The following is a 15267-nucleotide window of genomic DNA, read 5'->3' as shown; positions in this document are numbered from 1 at the left end:
AGGAGTGCTGCTTGCATGGGGGACTTCTTGGGTGAAGATTTAGGACTTCTAAAGGATGTCTCTTCATTATCTTTGTAATGAATCTTTTCTAAATCTGAGTAACCTCTGCTGTTACAGCTGTTAAATCATTCCAGCAGCACTGATGGGGGAATGAACCTCTGAGTCATTTGGATTTAAACCGAGTAATTTAGCACTCAGTTCAGACTGCCCCAGTATTGGCTTCATGAAGTTTTAAAATATTATTCTCAAAGCGTTAAGAAGAATTTAATGTTCTTCTTTCATCTTGCTCTGTACGCGAGCCTCCTTCCCAGCATCAATGGTAAAGTACAGCAAGACTTCTCGGCTCACAGCAGAGGAAATGCTGCAGGACTGGAGGAGAAGATACTGTGCTTATGAAACTCGGGTGCTTGTTTTATCTTGGTGCCAGGGGAGACTGCAAGTGCTGGAAAGGAGGATGAGGAAGAGGCCAGTTCTTGAAGCCTGTAGCAGAGAAGGTACAACGTGGCTTTTGGCAAAGCCATCCATTAAATCAAGGGACTTCTTGTTGTGGGGAGAGCTAACTTTTTGGAAATTCAGTTCCTTACACAAACTCCTGCTCCGAGCTGGGAAGCCTGAAGTTCCCTTTGGCTGCTGTTCCAGGCTCCTGCAGCCATTCCAGCTCTGCTGTGTGCTGTCTGGTTCCTGAATGCATTTTCCACAGACAGTTACCTTTGGTAGCCAATGTGTAGGAAATGCCTCTGGTTACGATGATCTTCTCTCTAACAGTACAGTATTACTATTAGGACCAAGATGCCTCTGCTTACTGTACTTTCTTGCAGCACAGAGCAAGAAAGGGACCAAGAAGAAGAAAGTTCTCTTTCTCACCCAGCTAGAATTACTTTTTATCTCTTAAAGGTTTTTGTACAGATGACCATGGTCTGCTTTGGGACTTCACTGAGCAAGGCAAGGCCAGATCCTCAGCATGAGGATTATCTCTTGACTGACCTCGGGAACCATATTCCTTCACTCAGTAGCGAGGCTGGCCCCTAGCCTGGCAGGGACAAGCACTCAGACAACAGACCTTCGCTTAGCAAAGACACCTGGCAGCTTGTAGAGACAGAGCTCATGAATTCAAAGTCCAGTGTGGCCAGCCACGCTCCAGTAGCTGGAAAGTGCCTGGCTGCTGCAAGCTGGTGACTGATTCACAACAGCATCCAGGAGGAGGGATCAAGTATGTTGCCCCTCTTTTTAGAGGATTTTACTGTGAGTGTTTGATCACTGCAGAGCTCTGACGTGTGTTGCTCTTTCTCTTGCCCTCCCTGAGTCAATCTGTAGGACACAGCTGCTGTAATTGGGCTTGTCTAGCTGCTGGAGATGTTGCCTGTGTTTAATTACTGTGTGTCACTTTCTACCTCAAACTCAGTTTCTTTTTGATCTCTGCTTGTTCAACACAAGCTGATAATGGAAGATTGGAGGTCATGAGACTCTGCTATACACTGGCAGAGAAAACGCTGCTCTTAGAAGAAAGCCAGGTATTCCTGCCAAGCCCCTTTTCGTGCTTTTCTTGAATTAGTCCTGCGGTTACATGCCTCCTCCCGGCCTGCTCCACCCAGTTGAGTTTATCACTCAGTTGAGTTTATCTCCCTGTCCCCACAGTTGCTAATCTGTTAAGTAGACCATTGCCTGGGGGAGATATGGTTATAGGAGGCTGCCTCTAACGTGGCTCCAAGCTTCGCACAAGCTCCAAGGCTTGTATTTGACTATCTGCTAGGTGTTGCATGATTGGGTGCTCTGCATTTTCTAGATCCTGCAAATACACACCAAAATACTTCATTCTTTGACCTGAATTGCCAACACTTTATTTGCAAATAAGCCTTATTCCAGCCTTACTCAGTTAGAGAAAAGCTAATGCTCATTGCACACGTGGGGGGAAAACTGGAATCAAAGATGTGCCCAACATCATGGCAATTAGTAATAGTTGTAAGGCTACAAGATGTAAGATCACCTTGTACTCAGAGATTGCAGCTTTCCTGAGCTACATTGGGTTTGTCCCCACTGTAAGTAACTCCTTTGTGCCATCTCTGTCTGCAAGGAGGACTTGCTCCCGGTCTTACCTCTTCCATGTGAATGTGGAGGCTCTTCTGGTATGTGGTCCAGAGTGTCTCCTTATTCCCTCTCCCCATCTGAGAAGCCTCTGTGCTAGCTGCTCATCCTGAATGCAGTCAGCCAAGTGTCAAGGGGCTCCTGGGTGCCATGTAGATGTGTAATATTGCTGTTATTTTCAGCCAGTTGTTCAGCTGTCAGACTGGATTCTGGAGGATGTGAAATTCGGGTGACGCATACGCAAAGCATCTTCTGCCAAATCAGGCAGACAAGCATCTTGATTCAAAAGTAACTTCTCTTTATTACCGCGTATTGTATATACTTTTTCTAAAGCAACAGTTTTGCCACAGAGAAAAAAAAACTGCAAAATCGCTATTCTGGAGAAGGTTTTTGTAGTGCTCAGGATCTGTCTGGAAGGCTGATATTTGCTCAGCTGTGTGCTGTCTGTGTGCCAATGAATACAGCACGTCAGAGCAAACATGCTGGAGCCCCATCTTCCCAGCAGAAGAGGTTTCATTCCTGTCCTTTTGGCTCCCAGTTCTAACAATAGAGAGCTGAGGATGGAGGACCTTGCACAGGACCAAAGCGTTCCTGAGGAAGTCTGATGTGACACCACATTGAAAACAACCTCCCGACAGCTTTCCCTGGCCCTTAGCTATGGGTTGACTTTATTATTTTCATGTGTACTATCCTTTCTCTTGTAAGCCATACCTTCTCTTGACTTTTGTCTGGACTATGCAGCCAGAAAAGCCCTCAGATAACTGATAGGGAGAAAAATGTTGTTTTGCCCAGCTAGCTGTGTCTTGAGACACAGAAGGGGCCAGAGCTGTCAGGATTTCCCTGGTCCTTTCCTGTCTAAAGGATGGGGGGTAAGCAGATGGTCCTTCCCATGGATCAACACGCCACAGCTTGGTGCCAGCATTTTATGGCGCAGTCATAAATAACTGATATTATTTGCTTTCTCTATTTAGAGAAAAGTATTGTTCTATCCCAGTAACAACTGGGAAAATAAATGCCAGCATTTATCATGCAAGTGCTGGCAATAATAGAGGTCAATTGGATTTATAGTGCCAGAACCCATTATGTGTTTGAAGACTAATTAAAGCCTTAAATGAGATGCTTGTCCCACTGGAGGCTGCTTCCCCCCCTCCCTTTCTTGCTGCTGTGCTTTTTTTTTTTTTTCCCCCTTTTCCTCTTTGAAGAGCTTGCTGTAATAATGGAGCACTAGCTTGGCAGAGCTTTGCTGATTAGATGTCAGGAGCGTATGATTTGAGATGTTCTGTGTGCATTTGGATTGCTGGACCGTATCTCCACTGTCACTTCTGAGCTTGGTAGGGTTTACAGACCAGTCTTCCACCCCAAACAACTGGCTGGCTGGTCTAATTTAATCATATTGAACAATATTTAGAGTTGGCTGCCAAAATCAAGGTTCTGACATGCTGGGCTCTGTACAAACGTGGGGACACACTGTCCTGGGCTGGAAGAACTCACCCAAAAGACAAGTCATTATCTCAGTTAATACAGGTACAGAGAGAAATGACCTTTTCATGAAAATACAGCAAGTGCTTATGCCAAGGTTTGTCATGTTCTTTATGGTGCGAAGCTTGTGCTCCGTGGGTAACTGCTGCTGCTGAGCTGTGCGTGCTGCTCAGCTGGGAGGGCTGGAGGCAGAGGGGAATGATGTTGGCCATACAACCTTTCCCTGTTGGTCTTCTGTAGAGTCCACTGTCAGGTTTAATTCTGCTTCCTCTGGTACAGCCACCCCAGAGGGATACAGTGTGTTCCTGGCCTGCAAATAGAACTGTTGCTGGATCTGCGTCGGGGGGGGTTTGCTTCATCTCAAGCAGGGATGGAGTAGGCAGTTCTCCAAGCTGCTGGAGATGGGGGAGAGCCTAGGAGTTATCAAAGCATATGTCAACTTGATGAGAGCTCCTGGTAGGGCTCCCTGAGTTGCTGCTACATGTGTTCTGCTTGATCTTGTCAACTCTGAAATCTCAGGAGCACCAGTTGGATATGGAGTCTGTCCATAGAGGAACAAAACTCTGCCCACACTGTGTACCCAGCTTTGCCCTACTGCAAATTTACATGGGATGATCCCATCACCATCCTACAATAAAACACTTCCTTGTGTTTTCTGTGGCTACGTCTCACTTTGTAGCAAGGTACTCCTAGAGAATTTTTGCTATGTAAGCATTTCTCCTCTAATTGCACCCTGAAAACCGAGGACTTGCCTGTTGGAGGGCCTGCCTGTGGCACAGGAATAGAGTCCTTCCCTCTGGAGACCATGCTGATCCTGCCTTTCCAGGCAGTTTGGAGCTGGTGACAGATACCAAGGGGACAGGAGAAGAATGGGGGGGGTAAGATGCTGTGCTTGCTGCACACACCATGTCAGCTCTCTGGTTTAGCCTCTCCATCAGACATGCAGGGCCCAGTGTCGCTCTACACTGACCAGCTTAAAAAGCCCAAGGAAAGCAGGGAGCATGCACTATCAACTTCTGGCTGTGAAGAAGAGATCGTAGGTGAAGGTTCCTGTATCCATGTCATCACAAGTAGCGCAAGGATGTACAGAGGGGCCATCACCATCTCTGCAGGGTGGGGATGTGAGACAGAGAAAAAAGATGGGTATCTGACGCAGATATGTTGGGTTAGTGTTCCAAAGACAGAAGAATAGGGAGTATTTGTGGGGTGGGGGATATGAAGGAGCTGGAGGAAGCAAAGATGTCTCATATGCACGCGAGCAACCATACAAGCATCTCCCTCTGCTCTGTTGCAGTAAACTCCCCCCTCCCTGGAGTTCATTGCTCCCTTCCAGGGAGGGAGGCGACTGCTTCATCATTTTAAAATACAGGAATGTGAAAACTGTTAAACTCGCCTCGGGAACCAAATTGCAAAAGCAAAATGTAAAAAAAAGAAAAAAAACCCAACAAACCAAACACCCTTGATTCATGGTGGTGTTGAGATCACGGGTGGGAAGAGATTTTGAAAAAAAAATATTTAAAAAAGAAACAACAACCTTGAGCCTGAGCACTGACAAGAACAACATCCGAGGAGCTCCAGGAAAACAAGGCATGAATACAGCCAGTCAGTAGCATTGCTCAGCTGATGTTCACAAGAAGGTTTCAACTTGCTCTAATAGAGACCTCAGTAAACCTTAAAGACAGAGAAAGCATTTAGAAATGCCCCTGAGGTTTTCTGTTACTCTGTAGTAGGCTTGGTAAACATGCCAATAAATACTGGAGAGGGAGGAAAAAACTTTCCAGAGAACCAGACCCAGGTTTTCAGCTGCTCAGTCTTTTGCATCTACGGCTGCTGCTGCCGCTGTTGATCAGCACTGGGGAGAAAGAGGCAAAGTTGAACTTTTGCTGAGTATTAGGCTGTGCTGAAGATATTTCTGGGAAAAATAACTTGGAGGAGGCTGAAAGTTACATCTGGAGCTACCTGAGGGAATGTCCTGGTTGGAGACAGAAAGTTAATGGCATGACTTCTGTCGTGGGGTGCTCGTGAGTATGGAAATCTCTCTGCTCTCCTGGAAGATGAATATGTGCAGGCTACCAAGCCTGTCTGCTGTGGAGTAAGGGGGAGAAGCTCCCGCAAGCGTGGTGGGAATTGCTGCCTGTGTCGATCTAGTTTACGATAGCCCTGACTGATAGGTAGCCTCTTAATTCTTTTAGCTGCCCATTTTAATGGCGCTGCTTGCTCCACCTGCGGGACAGCTCACGGTGAGTGGGGTTGGCAGAACTGTGGGCTTTTGCGAGACCAGCGTTTGGCCCTGGCACTGGTTGTGTTTTCTTCTGGAAGAAAATAGCTGAGTTGGATGGCTCTAGAAGTTGAGTTTGTGACTCCTAACTTCTTCCTCTCTTAGCTCAACTGAATGTGAAATCCACATGGCAATAGAAGAACGCCAGCATCAAAACAACTGAAAAAGACAAATTGTTCTGTATGCCCTAATTGCTGGGGTAGTCTCAGCTGACTACGTATATTAAATTAACAAAGGGGAAGGCAGGTTTTCTCAGATCAGAGATTAATGGTTTTTGGCTAGCGGTTTAATGCTATTGCAAATGTACAAAAGCACCTGAGGACGGAGGTGTATAATTAACGACTCCAGGCTGTTGGAAGTGATGTGTGTTTATCTAATCAGACACACTTCACTTCTTTCTTGCTTTCTTGGAAGTGGCCGTTAAAAGCCGCTGTGACGCATGCCCACTTCCAGATGCTGGCCTCACTTCTTGGGCATTGCTTTGAAACCCAAACGTACCCTCTGATAAAGTGTTCATAGGTGTCTTTTGTTCCAGACCCACCTTGCTGCTCCACACATAAGACTCTAGGTTATTCTGAGGGAAGCTGAGAGCCATGAGCAGCTATGGCAATGTCCAGAATGTCGTCGTGCGTAACCGGGAGCCACCGGGCACAACGCGTGGCTGCCTTCTCCTCGCTGAGCTCCTGCCTGACTGACGTGGCAGCAGCCGAAAGCCCTTTGCTCATTTGGCAGCATGGGAGGACACTTGGGGCCGGTGGCAGCCCTGCCGCTGCACAGCCACCTTCTCTGTGCTGATGCCCACAGGTTGCTGGTGGGAGCGTGGTGGAGCGATGGGAGTTGGGTGTGGGGTGTCTCCTACTGAATTGGTACAGGACCTCAGCTTTGTTTAAGAGCTCTGGGTCCTCCCAGCTGAAAACTGGTATCACTGATGCCCCTGAGGAGTGTAAGCTTGGGTGGCGTTTAGCACATGGAAGGGGAGTCCTGTATGGAGTGAACCGGTGTCTCTGGGAGAGTGGGGGGTTATGCCTGCCCACCGAGAGTGGTGCAGCCATCTCCATTTTATGGTGGGAAAGGGCTTGGGCTTGATTGTTTCATCCGTCTTCATGGCTGAGTGCATATCCAGCCTGTGATAATAGATGTGTTCAGCTACCAAATAACCATATTGTTTCATTGGTATCCAACAGCATGAGCCTTTCCCATCCTGCTCACAGGAGGTGCTTAAGATATGTTAGCAAACATAAGAAACCTTAGATAAGATATCTTAGTAAACGTAAGCAAAGAGTGGAATAAAAATGGTAAAATCAAGAGTTCTGCCTGCTTTGTTGAGGGCAGCAAAGTCCTTTTTTCCTGCCTGCTCCAAAGGAAGGGCAGCCCTGTGTCTGAACCCTCACCAGTGTCAGCAGCAATCGCTGACTTTCCGGGATCAAATCCTGTTGTTACTGAGCTGCTGCCAAGTGAGCAACTGGCTTTGCGGTGCGGAAGGGGGTAGAGTTTGGTAGGAATGGCAACTGCGTATCATTACGTGTTTTCCTTGCTCTCTGGTCTTATGGTATATTCACATCAATATCTGTTCTGCACCTATTCACTAGCCCTGATGTCAGTCTTTTCTGAACTCAAAGCCTAGTAATTGAAGTCACGTTAAAACGAAGCTGGTGCTAATGTGCTTTTTGGAGTAGAGAGACAGAAATGTGCAGAAACATTTTGCTCATTTGAGTCTTTATGGCTGCAAGAAGTAAATCACTTCAGGGTAGCGAAGAAGTAGCGAGGGGCAGTGAAATTAACTTTAGCTCATTTATAACTGAGATGTGATATATATGCATGACCCTTAGTGAAGTCCCAGCTGATCTGAGCTTCTCTTTGTACCTCATGAAGCTGAGCAAGGTTGAACTTCTCAAAGCAGCAGCGTCTTTGGAGTTGCTATAGTTTAGATACAGCTGTGGTCGCATCTGGAGCCCTGGCTGAGCTGGATGTGTGTTAGTGCAGGAATCCCTGCTACCTGGTGGCTTTTTCCATTTAATCACCATCTTCTGCTTACAGTCAGTCTTGAATTGGTTTACTAATTTTGTGCCTTCTCTCTTGTTAAGTTTGTCCAGTGAGCCGCTCAGTGGCACCCTGGGTTCGAACAGGGTCCGTGGGGGCTGCCGTAACATAAGCAACGGTGTTGTTAGGTGGTGGTGGGAAACTGGGGAATCTTTAGGTTTGGTGAGTTTGCTGTTGCAGGAACCACACAAAGCTCAGTGGTTTCCGTTCTCAGGGCTCAGCATGGGGATGGGTTTCAATTCACATGCATTCACTCACCCTCCCCCAGGATTTCCCCTGAAGCTTGGAAGTTGTCACAGGACCTTGAGTCCAAGGCTTTCATTTCGGCCCTGTTTGGTGTTGCTGGTGTGGGATGTCATGTGGTGCTCAGCTAAACCGAACCTTCAGGAAAGATCAGGGAAGGGGAGCAGGAGGGTGAAAGGGCAGCATTTTTCCCAGACGTGGTGAAGGCATCCCAGAGCCATTTTGTAAATCCTGGCTGTGTTAGTGAGCAAGGCAACAGAAGCTGGAAGCAGGTTGGAGGGAGACATGGAGGTAAAGAAAGTTTGGAAAGCAGGAGTCGGAGCTGAACTGTGTTTCACCCACTCTGTTATTTCTAGAATATTACATTAAAATGAATTTTATGAAATCTCAAATAAATGTAACGAACGCTGCCAAATTATCTGATTTCTCTGTCAGCTTTAGGGCAAGGTTTTGCTCCCCTTAAGGCTGGGCCTATGATAGTTAGAAAATATTTGCTCCTTCACTTAGTTTTCCAGCCCTCGTGACTGTAGAGAAAAGCTCAAAGCTGCGTCCCAGATACATTCTTTAAGTCAAAAACATGAAGATAAAGCAACAAATCCACACATTTATTAAACTATATTTTTGTTATGATTTTTCTCAGTGTCAGTCCTCTAACTTTTGTTGTTTAGAATGGGGTTTGTAACTCCTGAATTCCAGAGACCTCATTTGAGATCAGAGTCGTAGTGTGACCCAGCCACTGGTTCGATAGCAAAACCTTCACGCAGCCCTAGCTGTTGCTGACTGTGCTGTGATAGTGTTTTGAAAAAGACCCAAAACAATAGAGGAAAAAAACCACGTTTGAATCTCAAGGACAGCACAGCTGCAGCATCTCGTCCTTTTGACTTTGTAGTTAACAGGAGCGGAGGGTCTGCCCTGGTTTGAATTTTATCTGTGTGACATTAGTGCTGTCGGTGAGTGACACCCTCCTGATGCGAGAGTGCGTTGTTTTGCAGGAGCCAGGCCAAAGAGACTCCAAAGGAACAGCATGGACAGCTTAGACCTCCTGAAGTTCCCTTCTGAAAAGGTAAGCAAAGATGTCTGGCCTCAAAGATTAAATATCAGTAAGAATCTCTAACGGCTTGTTGACTGGCTTCATTTGCAGGGAAGTATGCAATTAGCAGATACCATTGGAGTCAATGGGATTAACCAAAGAGGGTTTCTAGAGAGCTTGGAGGAGAGGAACAGCTGGTCTAACTAAAAAGGCACTTAACAACTGAAAGCTGAAAAAGCCACTTCTTGCTTTTTTGAAAAAACAGCCCTTTATTGAGAGGATAATCGTTAGTATTTTAGCCTCTTTAGTGGCTGGTGGCAAATCTCAGTGCCTTATTAGCCCAGCGGAGTGCTGCATTCAGCACAAGTAGGGAAGGAGAGGTCAGAAGCAGGAGATGGTGCATTGCAGGAGGCGGAGGGGTTTGTTCCAAGGGGCTCTACGGGTTGCCTCTGCTCCGGTTCGCTGCTGGAAATGTCAGATCTAAGCACATCAGCATTTTCTCAGTCTCCCTGGGGCAAAGGCTGTTTCTACAGTCAGCTGGGAGGCACTGAGCCTTTCTACCTACAGGGATCATTTAAGTTTCTCAGAAAATCCTGCGCAGGATCGCTGGGTCTGCCCAGCAGCAGGCACTGGTGCTGCCATGGGGCTCAGCCATGCTCTGCCTTTTTGGAATATCTTTGGCACAAATAATTTACGTTTATCCAGTGCTTCCCAGGCACAGCTCTCTGAAGTGTCCCAGGGAGCATTTCCCCTTTTACAGAAGTGTCACAGAGAGAAAATACTGGCCCAAGTTGCAGGTAGGTGCGGATGGTCAATGAAAAATAACCTCAGGCTTGCAAAACCATTTGAATGCCTAAACATTCCAGTAAGCACTGGGAGGGCCAGACAAAAGCTCCTCCCTGAATTAACTCTTTTTGGGAGTTAAATGCCAAATGCACTGATGTATTTTAATTAATTCTCCCAACTGCCCACTGGCCATTTTGGCTCCTACCTGCTTTAACCAGTGCGACTCCATCTCTGGGGCACTGATAGCAGGGACAGCGATGCCCAATGTCAGGGAGACATTCGATTGTGTATCCTCATTGGAGCAGCGTGCCCCAGAGGACTGGCAGGGAGAGTTTTGCTGATGTGTGATTTGCTGCTAATGCTGTTAATGCTGTTGGTTTCCTACTCTTTGCTGTAAAAGCTGAGCCTCGTTCAATAGTTCAGGCAGGGTTATGGGATTTCAGGGATTTCACAGGGAGGACGGAGTAAACGGGAGCTGTAGGTAGTCCTTAACCGTGGAGTCAGACATGAGTTGTCCTACTCCCCCTGCGGTGGTCCTGTGGGGTGTGTGCAAGTTTACCTCTCCTTGAGAGAGTGTTTTGGATGCAATTGCCCTGCTGCGGCTCCTAGGGAGAGGTGATTACAGTCATGGGAGAGGGTTGTTTGCTTCAAACTTGCTATGGTGAGGGTGATAAGATTGTAAAGAATAAACCAGTGGAGTGAACTGTGATCTTTCCAGCACTCTCTCGTTATTGTCTCACCCTCTCTGCCCTTCGTCTCTGCCAGAGATAGCCTTCAAGTCAGCAGGGACTCCTCTTACCGCGCAGGCCAGGGACTCTTGTCCAATGCCTCTGCATGGAGTTGTGTGTCTGGACAGAGTGTATCTGCCAGGACGTACCCACGTCGGCTCTGAATGCCCAAGCAGATAGTGGGAGCGCCGCTTCCCTGATCATCCTGCTCTCTCCAACCTGTGCCTTATTCCTTGTTTTGAGCTTCTCTGGTTTTAGCTCCCAGCCATTGGTTCTTGTTTATTCCTCTCTCTGCCAGACTAAAAATCTCTTTTATCACATGCTGATTTTTACCCTGAAGGTGCTTATGTGCTGTAATTGAGTCATCTATTCTTTTTGTCACGAACTAAACAGTTTGAGGGCTCTAAGGCAGTAAGGCACCGTAAGGCAGTTTCTTTCCAGTTCTGAAATCCACTTTTGTGGCTGCTTTTCAACATGTGGACGCTGGCCTGGCTGCAGTTGGTCCCCTCAATGGCATCTAGGGAAATGAACTTCTCCTTACTTGTTCTCACTATTCCTGTTTGTATTGCAAGGAATGGAAAAGTCTTTTTGGCTACAGTATCGTGCTGTGCTGTTGGTGAGCTGTGACTTCAGATCCTGTTCAGTATCCATGGCTTTTCGGTGTACGTGCCCTTGAATCCCAACCTCGTGAGCCCTTGGGTCGTCTCCTGAGCTGTGCTCAAGATTCTTTCACCTGCATATAGTTGCTGCAGTGAGGACGCCCTGGGGGGAGTCTCCTCAGTGCTTTATGTATGATAAAGAGGTGGTTTGCAGCCCGGAAACACCGAAGCCCAAAGCATCAAGCAGGTTTAGGCACTCAGTTCCCACCAGTTACATGTAAAATGCCTGGTGCCTTTAATAAGCGTCTTTAGAGCTAAATGCTGAATATTCCTCCTGGTGCTTCTGTACGAGGGCCTCATCTGCATGACAGCAGTAATGAGGCTGTTATGATAATACAGGCAGGGCCATTAACCTGAGTCTTTTGACAGAGAAGGGATAGAGCTGTGTGCGTCTTACGGGAAGGGGGTGAGAGTGGAGGAGCCAGGCATGGGGCAGGGCCTGGAAAAGCAAAGTGAGGCGCTGCAGTGAGAAGGGACAAAAACTAGAATTCAAGACGTGTGTAATTTCTGTGACCTCAGTTTCCCCATGCATCACACGGGGGTGATAATCCTGTATTTTATGTGTCTATGGGAGTACTGAGCAGAAGCATTTAAGAGAGCAAAGGAGGACAGCAGTGAGAGAACAGGGGACTGCTTGTAACCATCTGCTGTAGTTAGTCACGTTACCCTGTGGTTCGCACATGCTTCTGGTAGCATGAGTGTTGGCAAAAGAGCTGAATGGGGACTGCAACCATTCGTGTTAACCTGCCTTTTAGGAAACCATTGGGTAAGGGCCCTTCTTGCTGAAGCCAGAGGGAGACACTGAGGCAGGCAATGCTCTGTGTGTGCTGGGAGCCAAATCCTAGAGGTAGGAAATGCTGTGGAGCATCTAGCATAGCTGTGTTCCCTGGGGCATGGTCAGGTTATCCGTGGGTCAGGGTGGGCTGCAGCATGGCTGGGTGCTGGGAAGAAGTGAAGATACAGCAAGTGGAGGGACTTGTGCCAGGAGTTTGGTATCCTGGGCAAGATGAGCTTGCCGCTCTGTTTGGAAGAGGTTTTTAGGAGTGCAGTTGCCAGAAATCACTAGCAGCAGTGACTGCTTCTGGACCTTTTGTCCATCATTCCCTATGCCTGTAAATAAACTAGCCGTGTCTCTACCTCCATACCTGGATTTTTTAAGAGGATGCTACTTCTCCTTGACTTCTCCCTGTGGAGAAGTTGACTACTGTGTGTTGTCTGGGTGATGCTTCCTCTCCACTCATTAAAATCACCTGCTGCGGAGATAGACAAGATTTCCTCATTTAACTCTGCACGTCATGAGTGGCAACTCACACCATCTAAACTCCACGTTAACTTCTTGCTTCTGTGCATCTCCTGCTCTGTGGACACTTACCAACAGATCTCCACATAAACCTGAGACAGGCAATTTTTGCAATGACTATTTCTTGCTTTCCCAAGGACCAGAATGGGGACAACCATCATGTGGGAGACCTGAAGATCTCTGGAAAAGAGTTCTTGTCATTACCTGCAAGGTCAAAGAAATACCGGGAGCACCAATCCAGTTCAGAGAGAAAGTCCCAGGGCTCAAGTACATCGCCACTGGATACCAGCGAAGTCAGAGTCCAGGTGTTGCAGTCGGTAGGAAGATGTTTTTTTCCTCCAGTACTGATCTGGGAGTTTCTTATAGCATATTTGTTCTTGCCTCATTTCTAACCTGGTATAGGGGTGGCAACATGGTCTGTTGGCTGGAAAACAGAGCCTGCATATAGCTCTGCTGTTGACTGTTTGGGCAACTGTAGGCACATAGTTTTGCCTTCTTGAGCCTCAGCTTCACTGTCCATTAAGCAGAACAATGGTAACCTTCTCTTGAGGGATGAGAATTTAGACCGGAACTTTCCCGAGTTTGGGACTGTCAGGATGTGATGCCTTGAATTCCAGAAGAACACAGCAATTAGTAGCCCTTGCTGTGTGGAGCCTGATCAGCCTCCTGGGGTTCATGAGGAGTGTGGGCTTGTTGCCTTCAAGAAACAGAGCCCTTTGCAGGTTTTTGATGAACAACGAAAAATCCTGGTTGCCTTTGCCAAATCTGGGACCTTAGATATTGTTTCTTCTCATCTCCTGATCATGTTGATGGTCTCCGGAGTGGCAATGTGCAGAAGAGTGGTCTCTTTGAATTCATCAATCATTAGGCAGAGATGATAGAAAATCATTGTTTAGGAGCTTCTCTTTGGAAGGAAGTTAGGTGGAGCATGCTTCCTAAAGAGCAGAAGCTGGCAAGAGGAGCTGGCCCTGATGTCAGTGATTTATGGGTTACTGGCATGCAGTAAGTCCTGTGTTGGGTGTTGAAGAGCTGACTCAGTCTGTGCTTGGCTCCCTGGAAGGTAGTGGGGATCCGTGTCCTGGAAAGCTCTCCGCGTGCCTTTTTGATGTCTTTGGCCTAAACAATTGAGCTGTTTGTTAAGTTGTTCTTTCTTCTGGTTGTGTTGATGTTTGTTGTGACACAAGGCAAATACGATGTACTGGGGAGGTTTCCTGCAGCTGTGTTGGTTTTGTTCTCAGTCCTGGAGACAGGACACCCACAAACGATGGCATGTTTCTGGATCGTGGGAGGGGGCTTGGAGATATTTGAACTCAGTGATCTCAAGTGAGAAGCCCCAAGTCCTCAGCTTGTTGCTGCCAGGAGATGGAGCATAACAGCAAAGATTTAATGATTGCACAGGTTCTTGAAAGTATTTGGGCTCTTGCTTTATACTGAGGCTGTAACACACTTTCACAGTCCTGTGATCATGCAGTGATTCCAGATGGAATAAATCCAAGTCAGGAAAGATAGGCCTGTTTTTTTCTTGGCATTTAAGAAACGCGAAATAAAATACTTTCACGCTAGGTATGAAAAGGTCTGAGCTGCAGAGCTTGGGATGAAGCCTGTCTGTAGAGTGGGGATGCTTGAAAGTGTTTCTAGCACTGAGTCCTTTGTTCCTCGTCTGAGGGTCCACGGGGAGAACATGTCCTGCTGTACCTGTGTGCATGTGCGTATGTACACATCCCTTTTTGACCACGGACATTCCTGATTTTCAGTTCTCTGACCACTGGAGACAGGATCTTTACACCAACTGGGTTTTGGGGTTTTTTTTTTTTTTTTTAGACTTCTCTGAACTCATTCTTCATTCCCAACAGTGCTCATGGAAATGTTCTAATAGGAAAAGCATTTCCTACTGCTCACTGGTGCAAACATGATCATTGAGAAGGAAAACAAAGCTCATCTGAGCCAGAAAGGGGACAGCAGCACAGGGGCATCCAAGGCAATACAAAGGCAGAAAAAAAAAAACCCCACTTCTGCCAGAAATAGCCTTGTATTTTTAACTCAGACGTTCAACCAGATACCAAACAAAAGTCATGCTCCATCCAAAAGCAAGGCAAAAAGCATTCCTCAGGAGTGTAGCTGTGAGTACATAGGCTGTGTCTAAGAAAAGCCCCATGGGACATTGCCAACCACCAGCGACCTCGTGATAGTACACGTGGGATTTTGGTGAATGTCCATGAAAGAGCAAGTGTAGACATACGCAGTCCAGCCGCAGGAGGTGCCTTTCAGACACCTGGGGTACATGCTGGTTCCTGACTCTGATGGAAGTGTGTGAGCAGGCGAGGGACACGCTGTTCCTCCCACCCTTCAGGGGATGGGGGACTGCGCAGCAGGGATGCAAAGCCCAGGGTTCGCTCTTGCAGAGGGGTGGCTCAGGCTCTACCTGACTGCTGCAGTCTGATTCTTTTACCAGCTGTTCTCCCAAGGCCTCTTCCCTGTGTGCCCTGACTTTGCAGTGTGTGTGTTAGCTCCCTACTTGCTCTGGATTTGGGAACTGAGCCCTGAGAATCCATTTTTAGTTCAGTTTCCAGGCATGCCTGGTGCACATGGTAGTGAAACAGCGTAGAGTGAATTCAACAGGATATGCAGAGCAGCAGTGTGTG

The 15267-nt window shown here is 47.2% G+C and overlaps 1 protein-coding gene across 7 annotated transcripts in view; it reads left to right on the top strand.

Annotated features, from left to right (window-relative positions):
* GPSM1 (G protein signaling modulator 1) overlaps positions 1 to 15267 on the top strand; it is an 84287-nt gene that overhangs the window by 42960 nt on the left and 26060 nt on the right. For 5 of the 7 annotated variants that reach the window (XM_076355021.1, XM_076355020.1, XM_076355022.1 and 2 more), the window contains 2 exons: positions 9115 to 9185; positions 12763 to 12942. The exons of 1 other annotated variant lie outside the window; for it this stretch is intronic. In XM_076355021.1, the coding sequence (XP_076211136.1) occupies positions 9115 to 9185; positions 12763 to 12942 (251 nt within the window). The remainder of the gene's footprint in view (positions 1 to 9114; positions 9186 to 12762; positions 12943 to 15267) is intronic. One more of the 7 variants, XM_076355023.1, reaches the window with a different exon arrangement.

The sequence above is a fragment of the Aptenodytes patagonicus genome, chromosome 18 (assembly GCF_965638725.1).
Source record: "Aptenodytes patagonicus chromosome 18, bAptPat1.pri.cur, whole genome shotgun sequence".
NCBI classification, from domain to species: Eukaryota; Metazoa; Chordata; class Aves; order Sphenisciformes; family Spheniscidae; genus Aptenodytes; species Aptenodytes patagonicus.
Note: the sequence above shows the minus strand (reverse complement) of the source record. Positions and strands in the feature narration are given on the sequence as shown.